Below are 18,539 nucleotides of genomic sequence, written 5' to 3' on the forward strand. Positions count from 1 at the left end.
CGTAGAAGGAAAGAAGAGACAGGTTCAAAAGTAGAATCAACCCTATCTGAGATTCACTCAGGGTTGAGTCATAAGGGAGACGCTCTTGGTGTCTTGGTGACTGTGTAGAGTGGTGCTCCCTCTCACGACTATAGACAATATAGGAAATAAGAAAGCTTGAGGGGTGAGGGAGTAGGTTGGAGGTGATGAATGTTGATTTGATGAATTACTATGTTGAGTCTGAGCTGCAGTCAGGAACAGGAGCCAAGTGGAGTTAGAAATCAAACCTGAAACTCACACGAGCGGGCTGCCCTTAATATCTAGACGCCCTTCAACTTTTATATTCAAAATACGTGATATGGAATGTGTTAAATGCTCAGTTTTAAGATTCTAGGAAAAAATAATATTGCATCTATTTTATCATCCTATTTTTAAATGTTTGTTTATGTCTGAGAGAGAGAGAGAGAGAGAGAGAGGATGAGCGGGGGAGAGCAGAGAGAGAGGGAGAGAGAGAATCCCAAACAGGCTCCACCCTGTCAGCACAGAGCCTGATGCAGGACTTGAACTCACGAACCATGAGATCATGACCTGAGCTGAAATCAAGAGTCAGATGCTGAACCCACTGAGCCACCCATGTGTCCCGATTATTGTGTTTTTTCATCTTGAGATTTGAGGAACCAGGTAAGAGACAGGATTTCTGTGGGGGAAAAGAAAAGAAGCAAAGGGAAACCTGCACAAACTGAAAATAATCCAAAATCAGATCTCAGGTCAGGACATTTAATACTTCAGGCTTACTGTGATGCTCAGAATTAACCATAAAAATTGGTTCAAGTTTAAAGGATAGGTATTCATGGAAATAAGGAGGAAGGAAGGAGAGAGAGTAAGAAGAAGAAACAAGTGGGGTGTCTGGGTGGCTCAGTCAGTTAAGCATCTGACTTTGGCCTGGGTCATGTGTTTGTGGGTTCGAGCCCTGCGTCGGGCTCTGGGCTGACAGCTCACAGCCTGGAGCCTGCTTCGGATTCTGTGTCTCCCTCTCTCTCTGCCCCTCCCCTGTTCGTTCTCTCTCTCTCTCTTTCTCTCTCTCTCTCTCTCTCTCTCTCAAAAATAAACACTAAGAAAAAAAAAAGAAGAAGAAAGGAGGAAAAGGAGGAGAGAAGGAATAAAGCAAGCAAGGAAGTAAGGACAGAAACCAAACAGAAGGAAAGGGTTTAGCAGAGTAAAAGCCAAGGTCAAGGAGGAAGTGATTTATTGAAAATATGGTTCAGTCAAGTAACTGTCTTGAACATTAAGCTTCTCTATGACCTGACACCATAAAAACCTTGTGATTCCCCCATCAAGTGATTATTTCTTGCATAAAAAAGATCAGTCCTTCTCAAACTTTTTCACAGAGTACCCCAACAGAGGCATGCATGAGAATGTTTCTGCATCCAGAGAACTGGGGAAAAGGTCGCCAGTGTGAGTGGGAAGCTTAGAATGAACAGGTAGCCACGGAAAATGATATTCTGGAAACTGCCATAGAGAAAGAAAGAAGGAGACAAAGTAATGGCACATATTCAAAATGAAACACAAATAAATAAAAAAAAGATTGGATTCAAAGAAAAAAAATAAACACAAACAAATAACCTTGGTGACATAGTTTAAATCAAGAGAACCAGATTCCTCTTCTGTTTCCTTTGATGTATTTACTTGAAATGAACACTTATATCTTGAGTAGAATCACATATAAGGAGCTACTGAAGGCACCATAATTCTAGGGGCTGGAGACAGGGGCTTGAGTTTTTCAGGGAAAGGGGCCTCAGGGCATGTGAATCAGAGTTGAGTGGGTTTGGAAGATTCCAGGGAAGAGTTAGAGCTAAGGTGGGAAGCCAGATCCCCCCTGCCTTGCTGTTCTCTACTCCGCCATATTGGTCAATCAGACATGACGAGTTAAAAATGAGAAAGAAGTGACTTTATGAAGGACTGTTGTCCACACTTCACATCTGGCTTTCCTTTCTTTAACATGCTCCCATTTTCTCACAAACTACTTAGGAGGAGATCTGCAAGCTCATGAGATAACAAGCAACATGGTCTGCCCTTAGCCGGGGCCTAGAAACACACAAAGAAGTCTTGCATCACCTGCTTCAAATTCTATGCACTCAAAGGTAAAAAAAAAAAAAAGTTAAGTGGTATTTAAATTAAAGTACTGAGTGGCCAGCACACTCATAGCTAGCTATTAGAGGAGAAAATAGTCCATATTCCAAGAATGGAGCTAGGGAGAAGTGGAAATGTCATGGGTTTTTATTGCATAGTTGTCAGGCTTATTATAAGGTAGTACACAATTTAAAAGCTGCCTATCAATTACAGAATGATATGCAAAAAATTTTAAGGATCTGTATACACTAGCTTCAGAGGTATAGAATGCATGTAGTAGATAGTACCAAAGAGCCCTTTGGGACTGTCTAAAAGAATATCATTAATTTTTACAGTGTACTTCCATTTCTGGAGCCATTCCAGCATTGGCTTTCTATAAAAATCATTTCAAGTTTAGAATTATGCTATTTGCTCCCAGCAACATCACAGGAGCAGTAGTATACCATATGTTGCTACTTAGCAACTTAGTCGGTAAGTCCCAAAGCATGTACTGATTTGAAAATTGAACAGGAATTATAATTGTTGAGTAATGCTACGAGGCAAGTTATCTTGGATTACTAAACTATGCAGATGTTTGATGTTATGTAGGAAAAGGAATAAAACTATTTTTTTTCCCCTGTAAGATGACTAAAATCCTATTTATGGTTGCCAAAAGGGATAAATTGATGAAACTTCCCTAAAAGAATACCAGGTAATGAATTTTTGGACACACTATATTACAGTAAACAAAAGGAATGTTAAGCGTAAAATTTAGCTAAGGCCATTCAACTTATGTAATTTGCAAAGTTTATTCCCCCCAGAGTATGTATTATCTTGCATTAGTCTAATTTTTAAAAGAGCACACTCTGGAAACATTTTTATATGTGCTACATTATTAAAAAATAGTTTGCTTCGGGCACACAAACCTGCCATATTTTTACAAAGCACAGAAAGTATTTGGGGCTCTTTACTCTTTCATAAATTATCACTGTATGTATGTATGTATGTATGTATGTATGTATATATGTATGTTCTCACTGGTATTTAAAACATTCTTAGTAACTCCTGATTGGAATATTAAAAGAAATAATTAATGTTGGTTGTTTGATTTTAGTCAGGGCTTAATAGTATCCATCGTACTTGAATTTAAAAATCTAAGGAGCCAAGTTGTTATGATGTATATGCTTTGGATTTCCAATCCTTTATCCAAAAGTCTTTAAGACAGACATAATGATTCTCTGAAATGGAGCAGTTGCTTTATAGCAGCAATCATTTATTGGGTTTGTGTTTCTACTGTTTCAAACAAATTCAATTAGCCCTTACACTTCAAAACCCTAAAGGCACCAAAGAGATGATACTGGGTTACTTTAATCTAATCGTAATACTAAACTTGTCAGTACAGTTTGGGGATTGATGGTTAGAAGAAAATTAATAGTAACATTTTTCATTTTTTAATCAAACAGTCCTATTCAGAACTACCTATGGATCTCGGAGGCTACTTAGCTGAATGAATTCTGTGAAGTAAGAATTCTAAATGCAACGCTCAGCCTACCAAAGGTATCCTGAAAGTGATCAACTCAGTTGAATGGAAGGAAATGGAGTCCGGATCTTTGAACTCAGGGATGACCTTCTCGTCTGAACAGTATAGTGTAGTTTCCAGAATGTCTGCCAGAGAAGGCAGTGATCATAATGACTTCTAAATGCAAAGTTCATGGAGAGGCAGGCTTGCCTCTGTTTTGAGTTAAGCACGAGACATTTTGTGCTCGAAGAAATTTCAAAGCTTCACGAAGTGCACCCCTCACATATACATTAGATTAATTCACTGACAAGCAGCATGAAGAAAAATCCAAGTTTTATTTTTGTTCTCTGTTTCCCCCACCCATCCCCGTTATCAAATCCCTTGGACAGCTTTGCAGGCATTGAAAACTCCCGTGCTGGGGTTTACACCACAGTTACTGATATATGAAACTTCAAACTGCCATGGTTTTTGCTGCTCTTCCAGGAAAAAAAAAAAAGTTCAAGTCTACAAAATGCTCCTATGAATTCTCCCTTGTTTTCATTGATTCATTTATTTTCTTTTTTTTTTTTAATTTTTTTTTTCAACTTTTTTTGTTTTGTTTTGTTTTGTTTTGTTTTGTTTTTTTTTTTGGGACAGAGAGAGACAGAGCATGAACGGGGGAGGGGCAGAGAGAGAGGGAGACACAGAATCGGAAACAGGCTCCAGGCTCCAAGCCATCAGCCCAGAGCCTGACGCGGGGCTCGAACTCATGGACCGCGAGATCGTGACCTGGCTGAAGTCGGACGCTTAACCGACTGCGCCACCCAGGCTCCCCGATTCATTTATTTTCGTTTGCACTGTTATTACCCATTATGTTATGCCCGCACTTTGGGGCAGTTATAATCTGGCTTTAAATGTCCTCACTGGATTAAAGGGCCTGGTCTTTAAGGGTCTGAAAATAAAGAGCCCAGAATTTACTTTGATAAACGTAACCGTTTACGTTTTCATTGGACTTCTGTCGTCACTTTTCACGGTTCAATACCCGGTCAACCATTCCTAGTGAAATGGCTACAAACGCGCTCTTGAAAGATTTCGATCACGTCGTGCATTTGGGCAAAAAAAAAGCTACCCGACCTGGTAGATTCTGAAGGCCGCCATACAGTGCTCACGGGCCATGTGATTTTGGTTGGAAAGGTGGCCCTGTATTGACAACTGCCCCAGCAGTTGATAACGAAAGCCATTCGTGACATGTGCAGCTTAGAATGATTAACTCGTCTCTCGTCAGAAGCACCAATAACCTGCACCTGTAAAGACTTTATTTCCTAAAGGTAAAACAACTGTTTAGGAAAGATCATGCCGGCAAAAACAGCTGCTTGCCATTCTGGAGAGGAAACAAGGTAGTATCTTTCAACAAATGCCAACTCCCGTGTTTTATCAGCTCTGTCTCGTTAACTGGAAACAAGGCTTAAATGCTTTGTTTATAAATTATGATTATTCCTGATGGCGGCAGTTACCGAGAGCGCTACCCATTTGCAATGCAACTCTTTGAATTTGTTTAATTACAATTTGAAAGAAGGCAGAGAAGATTAATTAACCCACCTGGCTGGCTGGCACATAGTCCTGGCTCGGCTCTCTCATGCTCATATACATGTTCTCACCGTCAAACTGCGAATGAAACAATAGTAAACATTCAGCAATCTTGACTGTGTGCATGTTTGTTGCTGTTGTTGTTTTCACCATCAAACTGGAAGACAGTAGCCATTAAAAAAAAAAAAAACCAACAAAAAAACAACAGTGTGGTTGGGAATACGGAAAATCTGGCATCGCCAGTGAGACACGTCTTTTCTTTGATGTTTCTGTTGTCGTCCTTCCTGACCCTGGATGTCAGTGATTTGGAGTAATTAGCGCTCTAGTAATTACAGCAAGCAAGCAAGAAATGAATGGTTTCCTTTCATCTGCAATCTGTTTTAAAACAAAAGTGGCTCACTTTGCATACCATGTCTGCGTACTGCAGTTCGGTCGTGATGAAGTATTAAACGAACGGCCTGATTTCTGGGAGAGAAGCATAATGGGAAGTACACCGAGGCACAGCGCAGTGCGTTCTGAGTCTAGCTCTCAAAAGCGAAAAAGGGCAGAGTTTTCAGAATAGACCCAAACTCGCTTCATCCCAATCGCCTGATGATGAACATTTTTAACTTGATAATATTTACAAAGAGCACGTGGCACCACAGCCATGGCTGAGAATGATAACGAGCGTGAGTCACCGTGAACATAGACAAGCTCCATGGTTCAAACATTCCTCTCTAAAGTCCTGCAGAGATAGAGGCTTCATGTAAGTATTACGAAGGCATAGAAATTCATACACAAATTTACGAGGTAGGAGCAAGAAGGGAGGGGGAAATTCGTGGGGTAGTACAACTGCAGGACCGTCGAACGGTTCAGGCAACAGTGACATAACAACAACATACTTTTCATTATTTGGGTCTTCGAAAGCAGTAATCATTCCATTCAGACTTAATCCCCAGCTATCTTCAGTCATTTGATAAATGGGCAAAGCATTCCTTTTTTTAGTTAGAAGAAGAATTTCCCCTAGGAAATAATCAAGTGGGCTAATACAGCCAGCTTCAAAGAGCTGACTCTGAATACACTTTCCCTGCCAGACTAATTTCAGACATGGGAACTTTTCAAGTCTCAATCTGAAAAATTGCTTGTGAAGACAGAATAATGGTATTGATGGAGGTGCCAGTACACGGTAATATGGGCACATTTTATATATCATCAAGAAAGAGAAAACTGTGTTACAGACATTGCATTCCACCATCAATGAGCTGCCAGCAGCATCCAGAGGGTCGTACAAACACTGGAACACGCCAAAGACCCCGAACCGTACTCTAGGGCACTAGGTGCCCTGAAGATTCACATCGACAAGGAAAGACCTCCCTACAGACAGCGAAGCACTCACGAGGTTGAGTTCAAGGAACCAAAGGCTCTCCTCACACATCACCCTGAAAATATATTTCATGTTATGTGAACAAACTTATCTAAACAGATACGAAATCACTTACTGAATGATAGTGGTTGTTAGGACAAGTCAGAAATAGCACACTGAGAAAAGACTAGCGAGACATTTGGTGACTTTGTCATCTGGCTCAGGAGCCCTGAGTCCAAGTGACTTACCCAAGGTTGCATTTCCATCAGTCAGGTGAATGCCTTCAACCCAAAGGTAGTCTAGCCCGAATCAATCCACCCGTTTCTGCTAACAACTCAGGCCCCGACAAAAAGCATCATTCGGCATTTCACCCCCACCCACTGTTGGTTTGTTTGCAAATGTTTTTTATGTGAAGATGCCAAAGAACCATTTAAAATATGGACAGTTTCTCTGACTATAACAAACTAAAGTGCACACAAGTAGTGAAGTACGTCAAATACTCCACAGCCTATGCATATTCTATAAATGTGTTACTTTCTATTTCATCTTCTCTAACTCATTTTCTAAATCTGGTGTCGTTCTCAAGCCAACGAAGGCTCTGAAGTTTTGGTTTTAGTCTATGCAAAGCGTATGCTAATTGAGTGTACTCAATGTTACTGCTCTTGATGAGGACTCTTTCCTCAAAAAGTACCAATGCTTAAGCAATACTGAGCCAAGGCTGAAACAGCATTTTACAACAAAAGGTATGTGACTGTGGGGATAACTATTTTTTGGAGTACGTTCCATGCCCCCATAACCTGCCTGTAGCTTCACACGCATTAACTGGTTCCATCACACAACAAACCACGAGTTCGGTATTATTATTACATACACCTTACAAAAGGAGACACAAAGGCACAGAGGATTTAAGCTAGATGCCCAAGGTCACAGAGCTCTTAAGAGGCAAGGGCTGGAACTCAAAGCCAGGCTTTCTAGCACGTGCACTTAACCACCAGAACATAGAAATTGTTCTGAATTCTAATGAGTTAGCTACCGATCCTGAAAATAGCGTCCATATCAAAGCAGAGTGTTGGCAACATCTCCACGTTGAGACACGGTCCGGAATTTCTGCGGCATTGTGAGACTTTCAAAAACACAAGAGGCACAGCGAGCTGCCAGTATAGGGATCAGGCTGGTGGAATATCTTCAGATGTTTATAATTAACCCTTACAATGCCGAGAGGTGGTATGACGGTGGTTTATTTTGTGCCAGCGTGACTGGGCCACAGGGTGCCCAGACACTCGGTCAAATATTATTCCAGGTACGTCCAGGAGGGTACTTCTGGGTGAAATTAACATGTGGATTGGTAGAATGTGTGAAGAAGAGCACCCTCCCTCTCGCAGGTGGGCCTCATCCAATCAGTTGAAGGCCTGAAAGGCACAGAAAGGCTGACCCTCTGCAGAGTAAGAGGAAATTCCTCCTACCTGGCTGGCAGAACTGGAACAACCATCTTTTCCTGCTGTCAGACTTGAATGGAAACATCCGCTCTCCTTCGGTCTTAAGCCTACCAGCTTCGGGACTGAAACTGTGCCATTGGCTCTCCTTTCCAGCCTCCCCGCTATAGTTTTGGATTGGGACAATTTCTTATAATAAGTCACACATTCTGTTGGTTCTGTTTTGCCGGTGAACCCTAACTGAAAGGCTCTGAAGGCTTATTTTTAGAGGACTCGCAAGGTAAAGGTGCATGAAGGGATGACATCTATTTCATGGTATGCTTGCTTTCCAGGGGAACAGAAGCCATGTTGATTTTGCCCTCAGAGTCTCTGGACTCACTGCATCCATTCCCTGTGCCTCACTGTGTCCCACACACACATTCACACCTCTTTGTCCAGAACACCTTTCTTCCCTTTTCACTGCTGAAATATTTCTTATACCCATGGTACTTTCTTACACCCCTCATTTCCCTAGAGGAGGTGATCACTTGACAAGAGAAATAAGATTTAGCTTTGAGAGAACGGTTTCAAGGCTTTGGAATGGGGTCAGCTCATCGTTCTGCAGTGGCTTAAAACTGGTTACTTTAGGAGCAGAAGCCCTTAAAAAAACATACAGAAGTAGCTAGAAGCCCATTACTCAAACGCTAGCTGTAGTTCTTCCTCAAGAGTTTTGTAGAATTCAGAAACATAGAGATTGCCCGAGAATCAAGAGACCTGGCTATAAATGAGTCGATGCCCTCTTTCTGAAGAATTTTGAGTTGCCAAACAGAAATACGTATGTGTGTCGGAACATGCTGAGCCATTCTCCTTGCGGTTGGACCCACTCTTGGGCACAGGAAGAAAAGTAAGCCATGATCCCATCCTCCCCCCCACTCCGCCCCCTGTCCACGCACACCCCATCAGGTTAAGGTCATCCGTGTACTGTTCACAGCCCCCACCCACCCACCCACCCACATCCTATTCAGGAGCTGGTTCCAGGAATCTCAACAAGCCTTCTGCAGATGCACCATTCTTAGAGGGCGTCCTCTCGTGTAGTGGGCCCATGTCCGTCCACTCGCCATCTGAAGTGGAATTATAGTGCATAGAGCCCTAGAATTCTGGCCTTGGAAAGATCCCTGAAGGCATCCTGATTGGAGAAACTGCCTTTCTATTGGTCACATGGTTCATCTGGAACCAGAATCAAGGTCTGGATTCCTAATGGAAGAGTCTTCCACTATGACATGCTGCTTTATACTCCATCACGCATAAAAATGGGGGATCAGACTCTATGACTATTGTAGTTGTGTATGGCTTATTTGCATACTCCATGATCTCGAAGGCACAGTGTGTGTTATTACATCAGTGACCTTGCTTTGCTTTACCTGGACCACACAGTAGATGAACATTATTAATAATTGTTACAATAACATTGTTTCATTAAAAATAACTAGTTACATTTCCTCACTCCTTATGTTTATCACAGTTATTATGCTTAGAAGTCAACTGAATTCAGGCATTAGAACTTTTCAAAATATATCTGAGCAAACTAGGTAGGACTTTTAATTTCCACGGATTCTCAATTTAAAACCTGAAGCAAAGTTTGAAAGAATAAATAGGCTGACTTATTTAAATCTAAATGTAAATGACATCAACTCAGGATTAGCCTTTCTGACCAAGTGCTTTTATACTCTTTATTGTGTTTTTATTTCAAAGCACCAGGGGATGCAATCACGTAAAAAGTCATTTATAATCTTCTACTACAGTTTTTTGAAATTGTTTTTAGAGGATATTAACCAAACCCATAATCCCAAAGAGCTTTTCAAACTAGGTAGTTATTATTTCTTCTATTTAAAAGCTGAAAGCAGACATCCAACATTGCCTGAACATAGTAAATGATGAGCAAAACTGGGCAATATTAGATGACCCAAACCACTAAAACCAGAAAAATCAAAGGCAGCATGTGACCTATAAATCAGTCGTTGGCACTCGTAAAGGAAACGGGATCTTTTTAGGGAAACCATTAGAGGAAACCGAGAAAACTGCTGCTGGGTGGCGGGGGGGTGGTGGAGAACCTCATGGAATTCATGAAACAGTACCACATTGTATCGCCTATAAAAGGGAAAACCTTACATCTCTGGGTGTTTTCTGAGGGAATATTTGATACTCTGTTTTTTTTTGTTTGTTTGTTTTTTTAAGAGCTAAAAGTAGAAATGCTTATAGCAGAGAGTTAATTTGACATTTCTTAGAAGATGCATTATAATAAATTGTAAGACGGGGTAATATCCTCAAAATAAAATATCTATTTCTGTGTTGCTTGACTCAACAGAAGATTAGAAGTCCTCTTTTCCCCGCTTGCTTTATAATGAAAGAAATAACGGTTTGGGCAGTGAAGTCAACGACTTTTGTTGTTTCATGGAAGCAAAGCATTTTGAAAGCTAACGGGAAGGGCGATAACGGACACATGAGCATATAGTTACCTCTGCTGTTCCCACGCACGGTAAGAATGCATCCAACGAAAACAGAGCCAGGCAAACTCCTACACTTACTACACATCCTCTCATCCTCAAGGAAGAAGGTCAGGAGACACTGGAGAGGGAATCTGTGTTTACCTAGCTTCTAGCTTCAAGGCTGGCTGTGTTGATGCGAGATAGTCTAAAGCAACATGCCTCCATGCAGAGCCAGGCTGAATGAAACCGACTGAGCACAAGGGCCGGAAAAGTGGCTGGTACTGAAAGGAAAGGAGACCAGCAGAGCACAGGCTGGCAACACCCCACGGAAAGAAAGCAGAGTTGCTCCGTTCGTTGGTTCGAATGGACGAGCCTGAGAGCCCGAGAGCGCACAGAGCTGAGACAGGAAAGAGAAACCCCTTTCCGCAGCCTCCCGTCACTTGAACTTGAGTGGTCAGCACTCTGCTGCAGATCTGAAAGGCATGGAGAGGAAATAGGATCTGGGCATAGCGAGGCCACTGGGAAGACTGGGCCACTGGAAGCCGGGAGAGAGGCTCTTATACCCACAAGTAAAATACTGTGCCCAGACCTTAGACTCTGGAGCTTGGCTGTTGGAACTGAATTTAGATCTCGTTTTTGTCCCAGTGATAGATTTATCCAGAGGAAGTTCTATACACCACGTCTCTTTTGTTACTTTTGGTAGCTGAAATTTTCAATACTGATGTTATGCATAAACTTGTAACTCGCTCGAACACTGTATGTCCATGTAAGTATGGGCTCCATACTTCACATAATGATGCCATCATGGCTCAAGCTATTTTTAACCTTTGCAGGCACTTTCTAATCACATCAGAGGCATCGAGGTGTTTAGTTTTTGTAATTATCTCGTATTATGGTGACTATTATGACTCCCAGTTTACAGATGACAAAAGTGAGACACAAAGGAGTTAAGTAACTTGTCCGTGATGGATCCAATCCTGACAGACAGGACCTGCCTGACCCTCAGGCCTTGGCCCCTGGACTCTGCTTTCGGGAATGGCGGACACGAGAGTCACGAAGCCCTCAGCCATATCACCTCTGCTGCCACCAGGGCTAGAGGCTGAGGTGCCCCAAGCCTGGCACCAACTTACATAAGTGGCTCTGCACCTGGGCTGGAGCCAAAGAAGTTCTGCTTTCCACAGAGTCTGTGCAGCTGGCCGGATAACGTATCCCCAGTGTGCGTGGGAAATTGGCCCCAGTGGAGACGACTGCCCCATGGCATTCCATGTGGCCTCTTTACAGAAGTTCCTCATGCCCAGCAACCAGCAGTGATTAGTTGCGAAGCTACTACAACATCTTGGGAATGTGTGTCTCATGTTTTGCGATCCCTGCCTCCTTGACTTCTGTCTTGCTTCCTTTCCCCTTCACTCGTGTCTCCCTGGGCTTGTACTCCCAGTGCTAGTGTGCGAGCCCCCTCCCCAGCACAGGCTCTGCTTTCTGGGCAGCTAGGACAAAGACGGTGGCCCGTCGTACTCAGTAGGACAGTGTGCTCAGGTGCACTGCTCCACTAGCCTGATCCCATCTTTGTTCTGCTTTCATTACAGCTTATTTAAGAATCATTAATTCTATTTTCAATTCCTGTGCAAAGACAGAAACAATCTCACGAAACAGTCATAAAAAGAAGAACAAAGGTTGACCTGTATCATGAAAGCGTCACTCCGTTTGAAAGAAAGAAATGCGAGTTTCTAGAAACCTTCCCTAACCCAAACTTTCAACACAATGCAATACACTTTCCTTAATGCATTATTTAAGAAAGCAAAGAATGTGTGGATAAAAGCTTGACTATCAATCCAGGTCCATTCTGATGAGTTTAATGGAAAGAAGTTCAACCAACTGAAAACATGCCTGATACACATCTCTGGTTTTGACTAAAAGGCCTCCCTCCACAAGGCGGCTGATAGGAGAAAATTAGGAACAATGATTCCTGATTCCAGGTAGGAACACTGTTTTTGAAATGAATTCCCAAGCAATTTCTGAATTTCTATAAAGCATAAAGCCATAAAACTAGAGTTGAAACTGGTGTAGTTTCAAATGATTGGTTCAGAACGTTCCTTTGACTTGTCAGGCTTTAGACACATTTTTCTGAATCCACGCAGTACGAGAACAATTTGAGAAGTACATTCAAACTTGCTGGCAATTCTTCCCTAAGCTCACCGATTTCCACATCATTTCAGCTCTCACCTCATTTCCCACAGTACCTAATCCTGCACCTGTTCTGGGAAGCTCAAAGCAAGGAGAGTGGAAGAGACTAGTATAAATTCAGAGCACTGATAAAGTTATGACACTTGAATGACAGATTTAAAAAAAAAAAAATTAACAGAGAAGTAAGTGACAACTGAGTGGGATGAAAACTTCTCAAAAAAGATTTGAGGACAAACAATTATTGAATAATTTTGAAATTAAAAGTGACAGTACCAAATAAAAATATAAATAGGAAGGTACAGAATTATTAAGATGGAGAATCTCACTTCCCTATTATTATTACTCAGGAAATAACATTGTGGCAAAATAGAACAATGATGTTACAGGAATAGACTTTTGGTAATGAAAATCTCCTAAGGGTAGGACAGGTGTTGAAATGTATTTTGGTATATTCAGGGCAAACCTGACCAATTAGAAATATGAGAAGTTCAGTTCATATCCACTCCATTTTCTTTTTGACATCAGGTTTGACATTTATTTTCTTGACGTTCCCGAGAGTTTCTGTTCACCAAACAGAAACACGATGGCATTTCTAAAAGCTGGATCAAATCCTCCAAGTTATTGAGAACGGGTTCGCCTATGGTGAAAGGAAGCAAAGCTGTATTTGGCGTGCACCTTTCATTTTAAGGAACTTGGGAAGTCACTCCATTCATTGCATCAAAAGGAGTATAATTTTTAAATTCTCTTTAACATCTTCAAATACTATTTAGTTACATCTATTTTTGCATAACCTCCTTTGATATTTAATCTGTGATCTCATGTGACTTTCCCGGCTGACTTATCCACACTTTTCTAAAGCTTAGGGCATAATTTTCCCTGCTTTAGCTTAAGGCTTCATGCATAAGATGTCCCCTTCCCAAGGCATAGAGGGTCTCCATGCCAAAGCTCATTTTATTGTCTTCATGTTTATAGTAGCCTGGGTGGCTCAGTCGGTGAAGCGTCCGACTTCGGCTCAGGTCATGATCTCACGGTTCATGAGTTCGAGCCCTGCGTCGGGCTCTGTGCTGATAGCTCAGAGCCTGGAGCCTGCTTCGGATTCTGTGTCTCCTCTCTGCTCCTCCCCTGCTCTGTCTCTATCTCTCTCAAAAATAAATAAACGTTAAAAAAAAATTTACAGTAGCTCAAACTATGCTCCTTAGATCGTCCTGCACTCTCATTTCACTTTTTTTTTTTTTTTTTTTTTTTTTGGTAGCATTCTCCCAAACACTTCATCCTCCCTTTTGACCATGTCCTTTTATAGCATGACATGTTGCCAGAAACACGTCAGGGCCGAATGTACAAGTCCTGTTGCTGGAAAAAGCATGCCTGCTTCTACTCAAAGCCTTATTTATCCTGCCTGGTGAGAAGTGATTGGTCTCCTTTGTTTCCCCTTCTGGAACGGCACCACCGGATGCTCTTTTGTCGAAAAGTTTCGAGAAGAAAATATGACCACGTGGGTAAGCCCTCCAACGGGATCTTCTTGCTCCATTAAAATTCAACGGTAGCGACACATTCCCCGATAAAATGTGGTGGGTACTCATTCATTCATGCATTCATTCATTCATTCAACAAAGGCTCATGGTGCACCTACTAGGTGCCAGGCCCCAGTCTCGGTAACGGCAGCTAACATTAGCTGTATGCTTCCTGTGTGACAGGAGCACGCATGTATTCACTCACTTGATCTTGACAGCGACCCTGTGAGGCAGGCAGTATTCGTGTCCTTTATCAGTACAGTGAGCCCTAAACAATTAAGTACTTTGGAAGAAGCAGAGCAGAGCCTCAATTCCATTCTGCCTGACGGCAGGAGAGTCCCTAACAGGAGAAGTGTGCTCAAGGAAAAGAAGACCCTTGCAAAAGAAAAGACTCGACCAACATGCAACTTCTAGGCATCCTGGTGTCAATGCAGAATTAATGAATCTCATAACCAATTCAATGACTATGAGGACCGCAGGCTTTATTCTATGATTTCAGCGGCAATACCCACTTACTGACAGCGGGTATCGCCTAGAAGTACATACTCTATTCCAAGGTCAGTGCTAACGGACCCAGGGCAGCCGGCAGAGGCAGAAGGTGTGTGATGAAAACCACAGACTCAAATGATCCAGAGCGGCATTTGGGACCCATCTCTGCCACGCTGTTGCTGTGAACCTGGGAAGACGTGGCCTCTGTGAGCCTCAGTGGCCCTGTCATGGGGCTGCCACGAAGGCCATACCCGTACGGCGAGGTGCTGAGCACAACACACGCATCCAGCAGATCCTCAAAGTGGGTCCCTTATCTTCCTTCTCCTCCTCCACTGCTTAAAATTCTTCACTCCCTCTGAAGTTTTCAAGTACATTTCAGCTTCCTTAGCTTCAAACACAAGGCCCTTCATGATGAGAACAGCCGTAGGTGTTTATGGCTTGTGTCCAGTCTAAAGGGTCCGTGCCTGGGCCAGGCCAAGAGTTCAGCGTCTGTAACCTCATTCCGTTCTGTATCTTAGGTCACTCTACGTTCCATCGTCGCTTTGTGATTTCCATATGGCCAAGAAATCCCTGCCTCTACTTCTTTCCGTCATCCCCTCTGTTTGGAATACCTTTCCACGTTCCACTTCCTGTTATTTCCCTCCCTGCTTTCCTAGCAGTAATACGATGGTCATGGAATTGCACAACCAACCTGGAACCCTTCTGGCAGTGAAAGGAGGGTCTGAACAACTATGACTGAACAAAAGGCACACGTGTGGATGGTGCCAGGGACAGAGCATCTTCCCACCAGAAGGTAAGCCTTCTCTAAAATCGCTGATGACTTAGGGTCCCTTCCCTGTGCCTCCCTAACTTCCCTATGGCATCTGGTGCTTTCCTGCAGCCTCTATGTCACGGCACTGACCTGTCTTCTACACCGGACTAGAAAGAGCGCTTTGAGAGCAGAGAGCTTCCTATTCCTATGCCGCCAGCACCTAGCACCTGCCAAGCACCTAGCATCTACAAAACAACAATGATGAGTGATTAAATAAATTCAACGTAATATCGCGAGAACTGAAATCATTTTGGACGTCACCATTCCGTTGTTCTGCAGGCGTGTTTATTCCACGTGCTTTCATTCCCAAGTCAATTTCTATCCATGAAAACAACTGCTCCGCCCAGCGTCACTGGACAAAAGCTGCTGTAAACCAGATCACACCCGAGTTTTTCCATTTCTTCCTGCCCTACAGGGACCAAAGTTTCTTCACTCGCTCTAGTTGGACGAATTTGAAAAGAAATTTATTTTATGACATCTTAGATAATAGTTCAAATCTTCGTGGTACCACGTAGGCAAGCCCAGTTCCAGTAAGCAGACTGTGCCCATGTGGCTCCAGATCGAGCTGGTTTGTTTTTTCACGCTGACGTCAAGTTGCTGGTGAACACTTTGCTCTCTGAATCATCTCCAAATCTACACCAGCATGCTAATGAAAAGCTTACTGGATTGGCAGACAGAATGCAATCCATTTCTCCTTTCCCCCCAGGTGACTTGTGAGTAATTCAGGGTCTCTTGTTCCTTTGCAGGTATGACAAAATAGGACAGAATTTAGGAGAGATTCCATCATGGAGTGGGTTTGAAATAAGATCCTGATAGGAGTCCTGGTTCAGACACTTCCTAGCAGACTGGTCTTGGGAATGAGAGCAAGAATTTGACGTTCTCCATGTGGTTCATTCAGATTCAAATGAGATATACCAAAAGAATTATAAATTACAAAGTACTAAATATATAAACCCTGTGCTACATTCTGGAAACTATGGTATTTCCACCTCATGGACTGTTTCTGTCATTCATTGGAAAAGATTGATAGGCAGAAAACAGTGCAAAATCAGGCTGAATGTGCCCTAAATTAGTCTGTGAAGAGGTCTTTAATATAGAAAGTGATATGTAGATGTTATTTGTTAATCATCATACTTGTAAGTGCACAGTCCCGCCTTAAATATTAGGTAAGAGAAAAGCAATGGAGCAGACAAAGGAAAATAGCATGATCGCCAAATAAATGAAAACTTTATAGAGCATCCTGTGTGTATCTATATGTACATAAATATGTGTATACACACATGTTCTGTACATATGTACATATTTGTTTACTCTGTGTGTGTGCAAAATATTCTTCTCCAGAAGTGTTCTTTATTTGGCTTTCATTTGTGTTATTTTCGATTATGTAGAGGAGCGATGTTAAAAACTGCCACATAATATTGCAGGAGAAGTTGTCTGAAAGTAGAAAGCACAACTGAAGGCCTCTCTTAATTTACAGAGAAAATATTACCCAGTCATGGGAAACTACATTATACCACATTCGCTAAACTTGCTTCAGGTGAATTTACGGTCTTAAAATGGAGATTTCAGATGGTTTGGGCATTAACAAATGCAATGTTATACCTAAATTTACAGTAGTAAGATATAGAATGATACAGGCTTCCCATAACATTTTCTTTTTCATAGCTTATTAGCTTTAAGCATTAAATTAGCCACAAGATAACAATCACTCATTGTATTTTATGGAACTATAGAACAATTTCTGTTCTGGTTCAACAATTGCATAACTCAGCTAGATACTTAGGCTGTGTCAGTAATCAGTTAATGTTCCTTATAATGCTCACATCAAAGAAATTATGTAATCTCTACTGCTCTGTAACCTATTATTTCATTTTCTGTAAGAAACTTTACATTATTAATTCCTTTTGCACATTTCATATTTGCTACGAAAAACTCTGGAATAATACATTTTTATAACCATTAAGCAAATTAATATTAACGTTCTATGAAGTGCCTTCAATTTTTTTTTTTTTTTTTTGGTTTGAAATGCCTTCTGAACAGTTCTGAGCAAAATGTACATATTTTAAATATGGGTCTTGTCACCAAGAGACCCTTCAAGGTTTCTTAAGATATTCAACTTGAAACAAATAATTTAAATATGTATGGAAGTCAGAGTAGGATGGAAACTACACATTGGAGCAAGATCAACTTATCCAAGATGGGTTTTATTTTAAAAGCAGAACAATGTTGCCTTTTCTTCAGAGCTAACATGACCTTCCTCAGCAAGTTATATTATAGTGTCCATTGCCCGCTGCACATAATTTTAGGCAACGAAGTTCTTTGGACACAGGACAGGAAAATATCCTGCATCTAATATGTAAAATCCATCATTTACAATACCCCCATGAAATGCATCCCATTTTCAGGCAACGAAACTTGCCTTTGTAATAACACGTTTGTATTAGTGGTTCCAAAAGCTAGTGTAGTTTCTCAAAACACGCACATTCCTACCTGTATGCAGATTGTAAGCTGTACTCTTTAAAAAAACAGTGTGTTTTTACACTGTCTGATTGTTGAAATGGAAAGGGCTTGTGGGAACGCATTTTTAGGAGAGCTTATGAGGCTTCATGCATCTGCTATTTTCTCAATATCTCATCTTTATATTTCATCCATTAGCAGTCATTGAAGATTATTTTCAGTCCAACATTCTTTAAGGTGTGAGGTTCATTTAATAAAGGGTTTCTGTAATGCCAACCACATCAACCATATAGTTTAAGCAATTCCATTATTTAGATGGCTGTTAGCGTTTCCTTGGATCTTTTTGGGATTCAAGCTTTGTTTTGATTTTGTTTTTTCAATTGCTTGTCCCCAGCTGTGCTCATCGTATTTAATAATACCATGACAGGTATACAATGCAACCCACATCTTCTATTGAAGTGGTTCTCAACTCGGGGTGGGGGGGATTCCTTCCTTCCCTTCCCCCACTTTGCTGTCCCGACTAGCAGCTAGGGGCGAGGGTGCCTCTGTACATCCTATAATGCACAGGACAGCCCCCTTAGAAGAGAATTATCTGGGTCCAATATGAACAGTGTTTCAGAGAAACTCTAGTGTAGAATGGGTTGAGTTTGAAGTTTTGGTCATATTCTCTCTTTCTT

General features: G+C 41.7%; 1 protein-coding gene across 3 annotated transcripts in view; it reads right to left on the reverse strand.

The window, feature by feature from the left end:
- Window positions 1-18,539, reverse strand: part of TOX (thymocyte selection associated high mobility group box) — a 309,777-nt gene that overhangs the window by 144,202 nt on the left and 147,036 nt on the right. The window contains exons 1-2 of one of the 3 annotated variants that reach the window (XM_058699653.1): window positions 6,764-6,790; window positions 5,186-5,251 (exon numbers count right to left, since the gene is read on the reverse strand). The exons of 1 other annotated variant lie outside the window; for it this stretch is intronic. In XM_058699653.1, the coding sequence (XP_058555636.1) occupies window positions 5,186-5,251; window positions 6,764-6,781 (84 nt within the window). In that variant the 5' untranslated portion in view covers window positions 6,782-6,790. Of the gene's footprint in view, window positions 1-5,185; window positions 5,252-6,763; window positions 6,791-18,539 lie in introns of those variants that run through there. One more of the 3 variants, XM_058699651.1, reaches the window with a different exon arrangement.

The sequence above is a fragment of the Neofelis nebulosa genome, chromosome 14 (genome assembly GCF_028018385.1).
Source record: "Neofelis nebulosa isolate mNeoNeb1 chromosome 14, mNeoNeb1.pri, whole genome shotgun sequence".
Taxonomy (NCBI): Eukaryota; Metazoa; Chordata; class Mammalia; order Carnivora; family Felidae; genus Neofelis; species Neofelis nebulosa.